The 15,084-nt window shown below is 45.7% G+C and overlaps 1 protein-coding gene across 1 annotated transcript in view; it reads right to left on the bottom strand.

The window, feature by feature from the left end:
* Positions 1–15,084, bottom strand: part of TMEM241 (transmembrane protein 241) — a 116,291-nt gene that overhangs the window by 62,441 nt on the left and 38,766 nt on the right. Inside the window, exons 5-7 of the mRNA XM_029921958.1 lie at positions 10,103–10,180; positions 3,179–3,204; positions 1,328–1,379 (exon numbers count right to left, since the gene is read on the bottom strand). Coding sequence (XP_029777818.1) covers positions 1,328–1,379; positions 3,179–3,204; positions 10,103–10,180 — 156 coding nt within the window. The remainder of the gene's footprint in view (positions 1–1,327; positions 1,380–3,178; positions 3,205–10,102; positions 10,181–15,084) is intronic.

The raw sequence follows: 15,084 nt of genomic DNA, 5'->3' as shown, positions 1-15,084 counted from the left end.
GGTATCTCAGTGTGGTTTTGATTTGTGTTTCCCTGATGATGAGTGATGTTGAGCATCGTTTCATGTGCCTGTAGGCCATCTGGATGTCCTCTTTGGAGAAGTGTCTGTTCATGTCTTCTGCCCATTTCTTCACTGGGTTATTTGTTTTGTGGGTGTGGAGTTTGGTGAGTTCCTTGTAGATTTTAGATACTAGCCCTTTATCCGATATGTCGTTTGCAACTATCTTTTCCCATTCTGTCGGTTGCCTATTAATTTTCTTGATTGTTTTTTTTGCAGTGCAGAAGCTTTTTATCTTGATGAAGTCCCAATATTTATTTATTTTTGAACAGGGAGGGGCAGAGAGAGAGAGAGAAAGACAGAACCCTAAGCAAGAGCCTCACTGTGCAGAGCCCAATGTGGGGCTTGAACTCACGAACTGTGAGATCATGACCCATGTCAAAATCAAGAGTTGGATGCCCAACTGACTGAGCCACCCCGGCACCCTGGGGTCTCATTATTCTTTAGCTCTGCAGTGGAAACAATAATAGTCCCTTTCCTCATAAAACTGGGAGATTTTAAATAAAATAAGACACACAAAGCATTGGCACAGAGCCTGGCACATAGCTAGCTCCCTATAATTGTTAGCTATTCCTCCTTCCCGGGTCCCCGAGTCTTCATAGGTGCCTTACAACATCCCATATGTCCCCAGGACAGAGCTCTTGCCCCTCTGTGTTGTAATTATCTGTTTATTATCTGTCCCCCTCCCCTTTGCTCTGTCTAGACTCTGACTTCTGCCTGGATGAAGACAATTCTTCTTTGTGTCCCCAGAGCCTGGCTCAGTGCCTGACACTTGATGGGGATTTAATAAGTGCTGGGAAGCAAAAGAGAAAATAGACCCACTAATGAGATGACTACTGGGGGGGGGGCAGTTGGGGTGGGACCTCAGTGCCTAATAAAGAAAAACTCGGGATAACAAAGTAAAAATCACTTCACAGATGAGGCCCTTGGGATGAGGGGGGAAAGCAACTTCGCCTTGATGCATGAGGCTGAGGCAATTTGGGCACTGGCTTGTGGGTCCTCCAAGTACATGCGGACGGCAGACTGCACCGACCACAGCATCCAGAGGCCAGACCCCTGCTCGCTGCCACAGCCTTGGGGAGAAGGCAACAGCCTGAGAAAAAGGTGTTGACCTGGCCAACAGGTACCCAGCCTGGAAGCTGCGAAATGCCTTTGCACAGGCTAGTGCTCTTTTGGTTCTAGAAGGAAGGACTAGAAAGTTCTGCTCATACATGCAGGCTTCAGAGAGTAAAAGGTACTTGGGAGGCAAAATGAATGCACTTGAACTTACCTGGGAGTCGTTGAAGGGGAGGCATCCGGCAGCAGCCAGGAGGAAGAGGGCACTGTGCAAAGGGAGATAAAGCATGAAGCTTCACTTTTCAACATCAAAGGGGTTCAAAGAGACCGTGGAGGTTGAAGCACAGTGAGTGGAGCGTGGATGAGGCCAAGACCCTGCGAGACCAAGCCCTGTTCTTCCTCTGAGATCCCCACTACCTATGCAGTTTTCAACCATGTGCTGCATTGGTGACCAGACAGTTCCTTCCCGGGAGCTCTGCTGGCCTTTCCCCAGACACAGGCATTTGTAAAACCACAGCTGGCTCCCTGGAGAAAAACAGGATGCCCGTGAAACAGATAATAAAAGGAGTTTTTTTTTTAACTGCAGATCCCCAAAAATACACTAGTGGAAAACTGGGCAATCAGACTGTAGTTACAGCACGTAGGCAAAGGAAAGTGCATAAAAATCTTTGGTGCAGCACCTTCACCAAGGGATCAAACTTAACATCTCCAACGAGGGGACAGATGTACATCATGTGCCTCCAGATATGACATCCTGAGAAGGACACAACGTCACTCAGGTGGCATTCCTGCCAAATATGCATAACCCACCCTGCATGGCCGGCCAGGCTGGGGCAGAAGAACCGGTACAGAGGACTCCTCAGAGCCCGGGCCTCGAAACCCTGGGAAGGTCAGGACTACACGGAACGTCCTAAGGCACAGAAAGGTCCTCTGCTCCAGCCCATTCCCATCCAATAGCCTTGCCAACTCTTAAGCAGGCGCATAAATGGCTTCGAGACTTTAAGGCACCAGATTACCCAGGCGCCCAGAGGCAAAGGGTGTGGTGAGTGGAGGGAGGGTTTCTGGGGCTGCAGAGGATTAGGCAGGTGGGAGGAGAGCACTCTGATGGATTGGGTGTCTCCCTATAGCAAAAGACTACAGAATACAGGATGCTCCCCCAGCTCCAGGCAGTGAGCGTTGGACAGCCCTGCAAGCAGACAGCCCCTTGGGGCTAAGAGGACGGGGGACAGCCACGTGTGAGACAGTGCCTGGCTTTCCCACCAAACCTGGCCTTGAGCAATACCCGAACATATCAGGTATTAGTGGGTTTTAATGCCTCTCTTTAATACCTGCTAATCTTTTAAACAAGAAGATGAATCCTGACAGTGTTGTTGTTATTTTTTTCCCAAGTAGCAGCCTATAATAAAAGCAAACTAAGAGACTGGATGAAAGCCCAGAAATATATGAAACAAAAAGTCCTGAATCCATGTGTCTGTTAGTTTTCTATCTTCAGGATTGAGCTTCGTGGCTATTGTGGAGGAGGCTAGGGGCAGCTAGAGAACAAGGGACTTAGCACACTGGAGGGACAGGGGCCGCCTGAGAGTTCAGCCCGGTCCGTGTTCCAGTTGAGGAGACGAGGCACAGAGGGCTGTGAAGCCTGCCCTTAGTCACTTTGCCCAAGATGACAACTCAGATCCCTGACCCTTGCGGCCAGCACTTTTCCACCACGGGAATCATAAAAACCCATTAAGTTGCAAACAAATATTTTTCAAATTGTAAGTCATTCCCATGTTTTCCATTTTCCTTCTCCCACCAGCAGCGCACAACTCAGCAAAGGTTTGGGCGCCAATAGCTGAAATCTAGCACACATTACTTTCCCCTTAGGAACAGAATATTGCAGGGAAAAAATACACAAAGAGAGAAAGAGTAAAATTTAGAATAAGACACAAAATAGAAGTATATGAGTTTATATAGTAAATTCTGTCCACTCACAAATAGGAATCTCTAACAGTTCATCATCAACATTTACAATCAGGTTAAATCTTCTATTTTAGAGGGTTGTGGGGTTTTATTTTTATAAACTTACCTACAGATCTTTGCAGGAGATGTTTTCTGTATGAAAATAAAAAGACAGAGTTAGTTTTTAAAAAGTCTTTTTCCCCTTAAAATATTTATTTTTATTTATTAAAAATTTTTTTAATGTTTATTCATTTTTGAGAGACAGAGAAAGACAGAGCACGAGTGAGGCAGGGGCAGAGAGAGGGAGACACAGATTCCAAAGCAGGCTCTAGACTCCAAGCTGTCAGCACAGAGCCTGAGGTGGGGCTCGAACCCACAAACCACAAGATCATGACCTGAGCTGAACTCGGACACTTAACCAATTGAGACATCCAGGAGCCCCTAAAAGACAATATTTAGACCAAGAGGCAAATAAATTTTGAGTAAGGTTATTGGGGGCTTTAGCGCCTGCTGCACCTTAGTATTTCTTGGGGCTTTTTCTACTTGGACCACATGAAGAATGACCTGGGTCCAGAGTTGAGCCATTTGGGCAAAGCACTCGGGGCGTACAGTTTTACAACCCTCATCACGGAAACCATGTTTACTCACAAAACCCCAAAATGATGCCAGGGCCAAACCTTCAAACATCTCACACGCCAAGACAAAAGAGAGCAATTGATGTGACCTGTGTAAGAAGAGAAATTAAGCTCTTATTCAATTTCTGTTCCAATCTGTCTCCTTATATTTCCCTTTCGTTAATTCAGCTCTGACTCTGGCCAGTGTCATAAATTCTCCGGAATGATGTAAAAATGAAGAAACAGGAAAAAGGAGAAGGAACAGTTAACTCCCTCTCCCCTAGAAAGAGAGAAGGGGCAGACTGGGGAAATCTAAAGTTGGCATTTAAAGCTCTGTGAAATGAGAAAATTCTAATGCAGACTCTACGTTTATCCTCTCCTTTTTATTAGTCATCCAAAGAGAATTAGTCCTTTGCACTCAGGAAAAAAGTTCTAGCAGGGAGATGCATAGCTTTTCCTATATTTGATAGAGGAAATGACAGATTAATTCTGGGCATTTCAAAGAAGCAAACTATAGTTTTGTTTGTTTTTTTTTACTCTAGTTCAGGGAAAGTAAAATATGAACATATTGTTTAAAACTGAAGCACCCGGCGGTGCCTGAGTGCCTCAGTTAGTTAAGCATCCAACTTCGACTCAGGTCATGATCTCACAGTTTATGAGGTTGAGACCCATGTCGGGCTCTGTGCTGTCAGCACAAGTAGGTATACTGTACACCTGAAACAAATATAATGTTACATGTCAATTATGTCTCAATTTTTTCATAAATGTGAACCACTGACACGGAAACATGGTTTGCTATGAAGACTATGTTCGGTTTTCATGCATTACTAAATGACCCAGTTTGTATTGTTTAAATAAATGGACCCTGTGTGTGTGTAAAGGAGTGGCTTGCATCTGTAAATCCTTTTTAACTCCTGTGTGTGGAACCTGCCTCAGCCAGCCACGCCAACCTTGACTCTACTGCCACCTGGCGGGAACACTGATCCTTCAGTAGGGAAAGGAGGACCCAAAAAAGGTGACTGGGCTCAACGACACCTAAAGAATTGCCCTCATCATAGGAAAATGTGTCACTAAAAGAACTAAATGTAATCAACATCTGCAACAGTTTGGCGGGAGAGTAGGAACAGGACAGAGACAAAAAGCATGTCCCAGCTCTTCCATGAATAGTAAACACGTTCACCCAGCAAGTATCTGTCTGGGTGCTTCCGTCATAGGGCAGCAAATCAATACAGTATGTGAAATAGTTCACCCATTTCTCAGAGGAGGGACTGTTTGTTTTATTTTATTTTAAATATATCTTGGGCCACCTGGGTGGCTCAGTAGGTTAAACGTTGACTTCAGCTCAGGTCATGATCTTGAGGTTCTGTGAGTTCGAGCCCTACATTGGGCTCTGGGCCTGCTTCAGATCCCGTCTCCTTCTCTCTGCCCCTTCTCCGCTTGTGTATTCTCTCTCTCTCTCTCTCTCTCTCTCTCTCTCTCTCTCTCTCTCTCAAAAATAAACAAACATTAAAAAAATACATATTTTTTAAATAAACACTTCTGGCCAGAGGAGCCAGAACCTGAGCTATGGAGATTAAAACAAACAATAAATGCATGATTGAGCCCCGTCTCCAAGGGCTCTGAAAACAACTGAGGAGTTAATATCAGGGTGTTTGCCTTTTGAGGCTCCTCAGTCCCAGAGTCACCCGGTGATAAGTCCTCATGATATCTCAGTGTTCTGAATGGGTCAGTATAACTTCTCAAAAGTCATACCGCCAAAAATAACAATAAATAGCTAACATTACGGGAGGTCAGCTAAATTACTATGAGGGCTACCTACTCTGGGCCAGTGTTGTTCTAAGCCCTCTCCTGGTATTGCCGTATTTCATTATGGGTTAATTAAGTCTCAGGTTATATGCTACAGATGCAGACACCAAGGCACTGAGAAGTTAACTAAGTTTTAGCCCAAGGTCACAGGGTTTGAGCTCAGGTGACCTAGCTCCAGAGCCTAACCCTTTATGATGCTGTTCTGTCACACCCGGCCTGCCAGCCCTGCGGTGACATCCTGCCAGCCCTTTCAGATCACTATCTTCATATGCTGCTTCCTCGGCCTGCCTGGAGTGCCCTTTCCCCGTGCACTCTGAAAATTCCTACCACCTGTGTGACTGGGCTCAACTCTCGCCCCTGACCTTTCCGAGCAGACTTACCAGTGGTCACCCCCGGTCTCCCCACACCCATTTTACCCCATAACATTTTATGGCCATCACAGAGTGTGTTTACATGTTGACTCTTGCATTTAGCTGAGTTCTGTGAGGGCAACCAATGTGTCTATCAACACAGAGCCCAATATGGGGCTCGAACTCATGAGCTGTGAGACTGTGACTTGAGCCAAAGCCGATGCTCAACCAATTGAGCCACCCAGGTGCCCCTCAAAATAAGTAAACTTAAAAAAATTTAAAGAAGATGCGGCATATGTGTGTGTGTGTGTGTGTGTGTGTGTGTGTGTGTGTGTGTAATGGAATATTATTTAGCCATAAAAGAGAACGAAATCTTTCCATTTGCAACAACATGAATGGACCTAGAAGATATAATCTAAGTGCAGTCAGTCAGTCAGAGAAAGACAAATGGAAGTTACAAAAGAAAACAAACATTAAAAAAAAAAGAGAGAGAGGTAAAGCTAAATACAGACTCTTAGCTATACAGAACAGATGGTTACCAGAGGGGAGGTAGGTGGGGGAATGGGTGAACTGGATGGAAGATTACACTTGTGATGAGCATTGGGTGATGTATGGGATTGTTTAATCACGACACTGTACACTTGAAACAAATGTAACTCTGTATGTAAACTACACTGGAATTAAAATTTTTTAAAAAAGAAGAATGCTGTTTAGTGTTAGTGATGAAATGGAGATGAAGATTCAAAATATTTTGGTGTTTATCCAATTTCTTCCAAGGATAGGTCCTCTCAGCCTGGAAGAAATATTTTGTAAAAATACCTGAATCTCTTCCCTAGACCAGACGAATCTTGGTTTCCAATTCATAACAAAAGTATCCACATTGAAGATAAGCATGAGCCGCTCTCAGTGAGTTTCTCAAGCTCAGTGACTGGTTTCTGAATATTCAGCGTGGCAGCAGTCTGGGGCTGGACTCCGGGGCGATGCAGAGAACAACCATGTGGTCCCCCGCAAGAGGGGGCTTGGAGAAAGCTGGCAGAGACCCAGGGAAACTCCTACTGCATTTCACTGAACCTCAGACTTCCCTGTTCTTTTATACACTCCCAAGAAAGAAAGCATTTGACCACGGCATGCCATTGATGTAAAAGCAGCCCAAGTAGAGGTAGTGAATACTTTTTTAAAGTTTGTTTATTTATTTTAAGAGAGAAGGTGCGAGCAGGGGATGAGACAGAGAGAGAGGGGAGAGAGAGAACCCCAAGCAGGCTCCACATTGTCAGTGCAGATTCCAACGCGGGGCTCAAACTCATGAACTGTGAGATCAAGACCTGAGCTGACATCGAGTCAGACCCTTAATTGACTAAGCCACCAAGGTGTCCTAGTAGTGAGTGTTTTTTTTTTTAACGTGAAAAAAAGCAGCATGTACTTGATGAAATATGGAAACTGCTAGATAGTGTGAGACGTATAATGTCAGATAGAGGTGCTCACCCTCCTTGAGGTGCCAGGGAAGACTCCAACTGCATGCAGACCAGCCTGAAATACTAGAGCCCGCCTCGTGAGACCTCGAGAGTCACCACAGGGTCTGTCACCTCCTGCAGTCCTATCTCCTCCATAGACAGCTGGATGAACTCTCAACGCTGTAAATCTGATCAGTCACTCCGGACTTTTACACCCAACTCTGGCGTTCCCTGCACTCAGCATAAAGCCCGCATTCCTAGCTGGGCCACAAAGGCTTGTCTTAAGGCTCCAGCTTCATTCTTGTCAGGGTCCAGCCTCATTGGCCCAAAGTGACTTTTGCCAAGTCCCCTCCTACATCTGGCCCTTTGCATCAGATAGTTCCTCCTCGTAGGAGCCCTCCCCTTACCTCCACCTGTTGAACTCCTGCTCAGCCTTTGTGTTTAAGTGTCACCTCCCTGAGTGGTCTCTCGGGCCATACAATCCAGCAGGCAAGTGTCATGATTCGCTGAGTGTCCCCCCTTCTCGGCGGATGCTCTATAAGAGGAGTCCCAAGCAGTAGGACCATGCCTCTTCCTCACTATTGTAGACTCAGTGCCTGGCCCAGTGGGCATATATTTAGAATAAATGAGTAGGTACTTGAAGAGGTTTTCTGACAGATCAGAAAGAAGAAAACATGACAACGTGGTCTAGGAAAAGTGAGAAGTTTGGTTGTGGCCAGATTTTCTAAAACCCTAGAGGTAGATGGTATCCTGGTGGTGACAAGCTTTACATGCCTCTGCATAGGTCATGGGCAGTCCCCAAGTACACGGGGACACAATCGGATCTGTATCAGAAGGTCACCAGCATGCAGCATGGAGGAGGGTGTGGGTGGGGAGAGGCAAGGCAGGGAAAGCAGCCGGGCACTACTGCACATCTGCCAGGCGATGGCAGGTGATGGCACGCACGGAACACAAGAACAGTCTAAGCCAGGTCTGCTCACCCCAGCCCCTACTAGGCTGCCTGAGGGCTTGGGGGAGCACGATGTCATTTGGCCCCAGCCAGGTAGCCCCGAAAAACAGATGAGGACCTGAACCAAGGTGACAGCAGCAGTGGGAATGGAGAAGAGAGGACAGATTCAGAAACAGGGTGTGGCGGCGGGGGAGGGGGGGGCAGTGGAGAAGACCAAGGCAGGACTCTAAGAACCCCTGTATTTCTGACTTCTGCAGTGATCAGGATCAGGATCACCAAGTGGGAAGCAGGTTGGGGAAACAGCAGTTCCAGTTTGGTCCCTTTGCATTTCAGATGCCTGGGAAACAGCTGGGTGGACAGCTGGAGGCAGCAGGCTATGAGGATCAGAGCTCAAGAGACAGGGCTGGGCTGGAGATGGGACACAGGAGTCGCAGTGGGGGCACTGCCATGGGTGTGGATGAGCTTGTCCAGAAAGCGTGTGTGTGGGAACAAAGGGCTCCTGACACAGAGCCCTGGGAGACCCTGAAGGGCAAATGAAAGAAACGGAAGAGAACGAGGAGCCAGAGACTCGGGAAGAGAACCAGCAGGTCAAGGGGGTCAAGAGATTCAAGAAAAGGCAGCAGTGAACCTGGTGATGAATGGTGTATGGGGGCAACAGAAGTCGCATAAACGCAGCCATGGGTGACCTCAGCCAGAGTACTCCAGGGGAACGGTGCGGGCAGAAGCAGGAGCGGGCTGGGGCTGAGAGGACACAAGGCTGTGAACAGCTCTGAACCTGACCCTCCCTGCCTCCCACACTGTGCTGGGGGAGGGCGAGATCGCGGTGGGGCGGAGGTGGAGAGGTACACGGGCAAGGGAGCACACTGGCGCTGGTGTCCAGTGTTGGTTTTAGAAACAGGGCCTTTCAGAGCTGGGTTACTGTCAGCAGGTCCCCCAGGGCCCGCTCCATCCTTGGTGGACTGAGAGCACTGCGTGTGTCCATGGGCTGAGGAAAGTTAGCCAGCAGAGATGGAGAGAGGCCGACTATGGAGGCCAAGGAGGCAGCCCATGGAGCTGCCCACAAGCAGGAGGCAGGGACGACTGCACAGGTGCATGGGTGGCCTGGGCCATGGGAAGGGCGCCTCTCTCGCCCGCACACCTGTAAGAAGCAAGGTGCCTAAATGGCCAACTAGCCTCTCTGGTTGGAAAGTTCCACATTTTTATACGAAATCATTTCAAATGGGCAGACGTTAGAAAAAAGAGCTCCCAAAAGAGGAACCAAATTGAATTTGCCATTAATAACGTTAATAAATGTAGCAAACACACACAAAATACCTACTAGGCACCAAAAACTTTCGGAAGCACATAACACACGTGGCTTGCTGCATCCTCCCAACGAATGTATGAACCAGGTGTCACTACTGTCCCCTTTTCCCCAGGGGAGGCACAGAAGGTGAAGACACTCGCTCGAGCTGGTGTCAGAGCTGGGCTTGGGGCAAGGGCATTTCCCCTGGGTGGGCTAATACTCCCAGCCCCCTGTGTGAATTCTCTGCCATACACTTCCTTGTGGCCCTGGGATTCGCTGCGGGTGGGAATGAGGACCCCCACCCCCATTCCTGCGCACAGCAAATTCCTCTTCATATCCCAAGATGCTTGCTCTGCCCTGACCTGCTGAGTGCCGTTCAGATCAACAAGCATTCCCACGAATGTGCGGTGAACTGACGGGATGTCAAATACATGATCCTTGAAATTAGTGACGACTGCCAAGCAGTCTTGACCACTGACAGGACACAGATGGCAGGAAAAGGTAGACACTAACATACCATAACAACAACAAAAAAAGGTGCATCTTTGAAATTTAAAGCAAGGGAAGCAAAACTAGCATTTTGCATTATCATTTACCTCTTTCCAAAAACACTTCTGGTGCCCACAGACGATAACTTCAGCTACATTATGCAAAGTAAGAAACACAGGAATGGCCTGAAAGAAAATGGAATAATGTAATAAGTATGAAGATGTTTTCTTTGATCCCCTAATTACATAATACTTGATTTCTGCTTAAAAATAAAGATCCGTGGGAACTTTTGGCATTCACACATATAATCCTCTCCAGCAAAAACTCTTCTGCGTGGATTAGTGCTCTCTGTTGGAGTGTTCTTGGTGAGGTGGATATAGAGGCTCAACACATATTTATTGAGCACCTACTGTGTGTCACAGGCAACATATTCCATGCACAAGGTGGATATGTGATAGGGAGATTGCCCCTATTGAGGTAAGAGCTCTAATGGAATACACAAAAAAGTGCATGTACCCAGCAGAGAGTCAGGACCATGCCAAGAGCCACGGAGCCACTGAGAGTTTCAAGGCTGTGACATGATTTGATCTGTGTGTTTAAAGGAACTTGGGCTAGCAGTAGAGGACAGAAGGCAGAGATGGTTGCAAAAGTCCCCAGGTGTGGGAGACTAAAAAATGGCCTCCCAAAAGACAGTCACAGCCTAATCCGTGGGACCTATAAATGTCACCTCACATGGCAAAAAGGGGTCTTTGCAGTTGTGATTAAGTTAAGAATCTTGAGATGGGGAATTTATCTGTGTAGGCCCCAAAGGCAAACACCTGTATTTGTAAGAGAAAGAGCTCTGGCACACACAGAGGGGGAGGCGATGTGACCACAGAGACAGAAACTGGAGTGATGGCGCCACAAGCCAAGAAATGCCAGCAGCCACCAGAAACTAGAGGAGGTGAGGAGTGGATTGTCCCATAGAGCCTCTGGAGGGTAGTGTGGCCCTGCTGACACACCAGGATTTCAGCACAACGAGCATGTTTTCCACAGCTGGAGAGAATAATTCTGCTGTTTTAAGTCACCCTATATGTGGTAATTTCTTACAGAAACCACAGGAAACTAATACAAGGAATGGCAAGATGGCGGCCTGAACTTAGCAGTGGCAGTGAAAAATGGAGAAAAGTGTTCATATTAAGGAAATATTTAGGAGACTGAACTGAGGTAAATATTTGAACTGCTGGGATCAAATTTGCACCCAAAAAAGTGGGGGAAAAGAGAAGTGTTAAAAAACTTAACGCTCCATGGGCACCTGGGTAGCTCAGTTGGTTGAGCACCCAACTCTTAATTTTCACCTCAGATCACAATCTCACAGTGTGTGAGAAGAAGCCTATGTCAGGCTCGGTGCTGACAGCATGGAGCCTGCTTAGGATTCTCTCTCTCCCTCTATGTCTCTGCCCCTCCCTTGCTCATGTGTGCACTTGGTCTCTCTCCTCTTCTCAAAGTAAATAAACTAAAAAAAAAAAACCCAAAAAACCCTAAAACTGGTACTCCAGAGGGTTATTAAGGTAAAAGGACCACCCATGGCATATTTACTATTGCTGGGCTATTTGTTAAGAATGGCGGTCTCTCCTAATTTGATGACTAATCTTGACATGGTGAGTGGGAAGGATTAAAGGGGATAGGATTTGGTACGGTCTCTGTTGTTGATGATGAGGACAGTATTTCGTGAAAAGCAAAGAAGATCAAGCATATACAGGGGTTTTGGCATTAGCAGGGGCTGGTGGAGCAGGGCACTTATCCAAACCCTGGTGTGCTTCTCTGTATGGGGATAACGACTCCTATGACCCGGAGCACTTGGGAGGAATGACAAGCCAGTAGGTAACCGACGTAGAGGGGTGGTTCGGGAGTACTGCACGAAAAGTGGTATTTTTTTTTAATGTTTTATTTATTTGTGAGAGAGAGAGAGAGAGAGAGAGAGAGACGGCTTGAGCAGGGGACGGTCAGAGAGAGGGAGACATAGAATCTGAAGCAGGCTCCAGGGTCTGAGCTAGCTGTCAGCACACAGCCTGACGTGGGGCTCAAACCCACTAACCTCGAGATCGTGACCTGAGCCGAAGCCGGACGTTCAACTGACTGAGCCACCCAGGCGCCCAGGAAAGTGGTAGTATTAACAGGTGGCCCACTCTCAGCAGCCTAGCAGAGGACCCCAAGCTGGGAAACTGTTCCAGCTTAGAGGACCCACTTAAGACCACGTCGCTCGCCTACTTCCAGATGGATCTGTTCTTTATCTTTGGGGAGGATATATTTTTACCTTATTTTTAAAACTTTGTAGCTCTTCCCTATTTTAGTACTTTGTTCTAACTTGCACTGTTTTATTTCTTTTGGAGTTCTTGCCTTACATTTTCCTGCCTTTTTAATGTATTCTACTCTTAATTTATCTTTCATTAAAAGTGCAACCCAAACTTTTTTCCTTTTAAAAATCATACTTTATAAAAAATAAATTAATTAATAATAAAATCATACTTTATTTTAACAAATAATCCAATTAGAAAATGGGCAGGAGACACAAACAGGCATTTCTCCAAAGAAAACATCCAGAAAGCCATCAGACACATGAAAAGATGCTCAACATCACTTATTATCAGGGAAATACAAACCAAAACTACAATGGACTATCATCTCAAACCTGTCAGAATGGTTAAATTCAACAACACAAGAAACAACAAATGTTGGCGAGGATGTGGAAAGAAGGCAACCCTTGTGCACTGTTGGTGGGAATGCAATCCAGTGCAGCCAGTGTGGAAAACAGTATAGAGGGTCCTCAAAAAGTTAAAAATAGAACTACCCTATAATCCAGTAATCACACTCCTAGGTATTTACCCAAAGAATATGAAAACACTAATTTAAAAGCATATATGCACCTCTGTGATTACTGCGGCACTATTTGCCATAGCCAAACTATGGAAGCAGCCCAAGTGTCCACTGATAGATGAATGGATAAAGAAGATGTGGTGTACACACACACACACACACACACACACACACACACACATATACACACACAAATGATAGAATATAATTCAGCCATAAAGAAGAATGAGATCTTTCCATTTGCAATGACATGGATGGACCTAGAGAATATAATGCTAAGTGAAATAAGTCAGTCACGGAAAGACAAACACCATATGATTTCACTCATATGTGGAATTTAAGAAACAAAACAAACAGGGGGCACCTGGGTGGTACAGTCCGTTAAGGGTCCAACCCTTGATTTCAGCTCAAGGTCATGATAGAGCCCTGCATCAGGGAGGAGCCTGCTGGGATCCTCTCCTCTGCCCCTCCCCTGTTCACTCACTCACTCTCTCATTCAAAATAAATAAACCTTAAAAAAAAGAAAAGAAACAAAACAAAAGGGAAAAAAGAGGGAGAGAGAGACAAACCAAAAAATAAACTCTTAATTATAGAGAACATACTGATGATCATCAGAGGGGAGTGGGTGGGGGGTTGGGTGAAATGGGCGATGGGGCTTAAGGAGCGTCATGAGCACCTGGTGACGTACGGAAATGCTGGATCCCTGTATTCCTCACCTGAAACTAATATAACATTGTATGTTAATCACACTGGAATTAAACTTTAAAAAAAGTTTTAAAAAATCACACTTTATTTTTATTTCCTAGTTTTTCATTTATCTTCAGTGCTTCTTTTTATTCCTGTTAAATTTTTATATTTTGAACTAATATCTATGTGTTTAAAGATCATTAAAGAGATTTTATTTTTAACTAGCTTTATCCATTAGGCCATGTTCAGCAAACTTAGGGCCTGGCCTTCTAGTTCTCAGCTTGAGAAGACAGCAAAGAAAATATTGGGTGGGTTACATGAAAATGAATATGAAAGGGTGGCCTGGATACTATTTATTTAAAATTAAGATCTTCTGGGCATTAAAAAGGTGGCATTAAAAAGCCACCTTTTGGGTGGCTCAGTCTGTTAAGCATCCAACTTTGCCTCAGGCCATAATTTCATGGTTCACAAGTTCAAGCCCTGCTTTGGGCTCTCTGCTGTCGCTGCAGAGCCTGCCTTGGACCATCTGTCCTGCCCCCACCCTGCCCCCGTCTTGCATACATGCATTCCCCCTCCTCAAAAATAAATAAACATAAAAAAATTAAGACCTTTTTAAAAATGCTTTTGCCTCTTTGACTAAAAAATCTGTAAGGACACCAGATTTAGGAACTCTAAGACCCTAACTTTAAACCTCAAGGAGGCTAATTTTCTTAATTTTATAAACCATGATAGGTTTCTCAATCTCCCTAGGCCCTGCTCTGATTACATTCTGGAAAAGGATCTATTGCTTTTCAAGTACACTAATGACAGCTACCAACAATGTGTTGGGCACAGTGCTAAGTACTTCAATTGCATTCTTGTATTTAAATCTCCTTCCAGGCTGCCGTGTTGGGGCCTTGGGGGCTGCTTTGGGCTCTGTTCAGGTCACAGGCTCTTTGCAAGTGGCCCAAAGGGCTGCCAAAATGAGAGTGAGGGTGAGGCTGGGAGAGCCATGGCCAAGAATTGCCTTCAACCCTATCTGGTGCATCTTTTGCATAAAGTGAGGAAAACACCCCTGTTTCTCCATGTCCAGCGTGGAACCCAACGGAGAGCCCAATGTGGGGCTTGAACTCATGACCCAGAGATCAAGAGCTGAGCTGAGATTAAGAGGCAGACACTCAACTGACTGAGCTACCCATGTGCTTCCCTCACTTTTTTTTTTTTTGTAAGATGGGTCTTAATCATGGGACTTTTGAATTCATGTAAAGAAGGTATATTGATTTTAAAGCCCTCTGTGCCATCATGTTAAAAAACATTGGGGAAAGTTGGTATCAAAGACACTCATTACACTAGATCATAGATTTGGAATACCAAGTGTTTTAAGAATAAATGAATGTTTGTTTCCATATTAAAAAAACAAACCTCTCTGGTGGGGGTGGTTATGTTTAAATGAAGTTGCTTTTACAGCACCAAAGACTTAATCATCCATTTCCTACATAAAAGGTAGCTACAGGGGCGCCTGGGTGGCTCAGTCGGTTAAGCCTCCGACTTCGGCTCAGGTCAGATC

The sequence above is a fragment of the Suricata suricatta genome, chromosome 14 (genome assembly GCF_006229205.1).
Source record: "Suricata suricatta isolate VVHF042 chromosome 14, meerkat_22Aug2017_6uvM2_HiC, whole genome shotgun sequence".
Classification (NCBI taxonomy): Eukaryota; Metazoa; Chordata; class Mammalia; order Carnivora; family Herpestidae; genus Suricata; species Suricata suricatta.
This window is presented reverse-complemented; position numbering and strand designations above follow the sequence as displayed.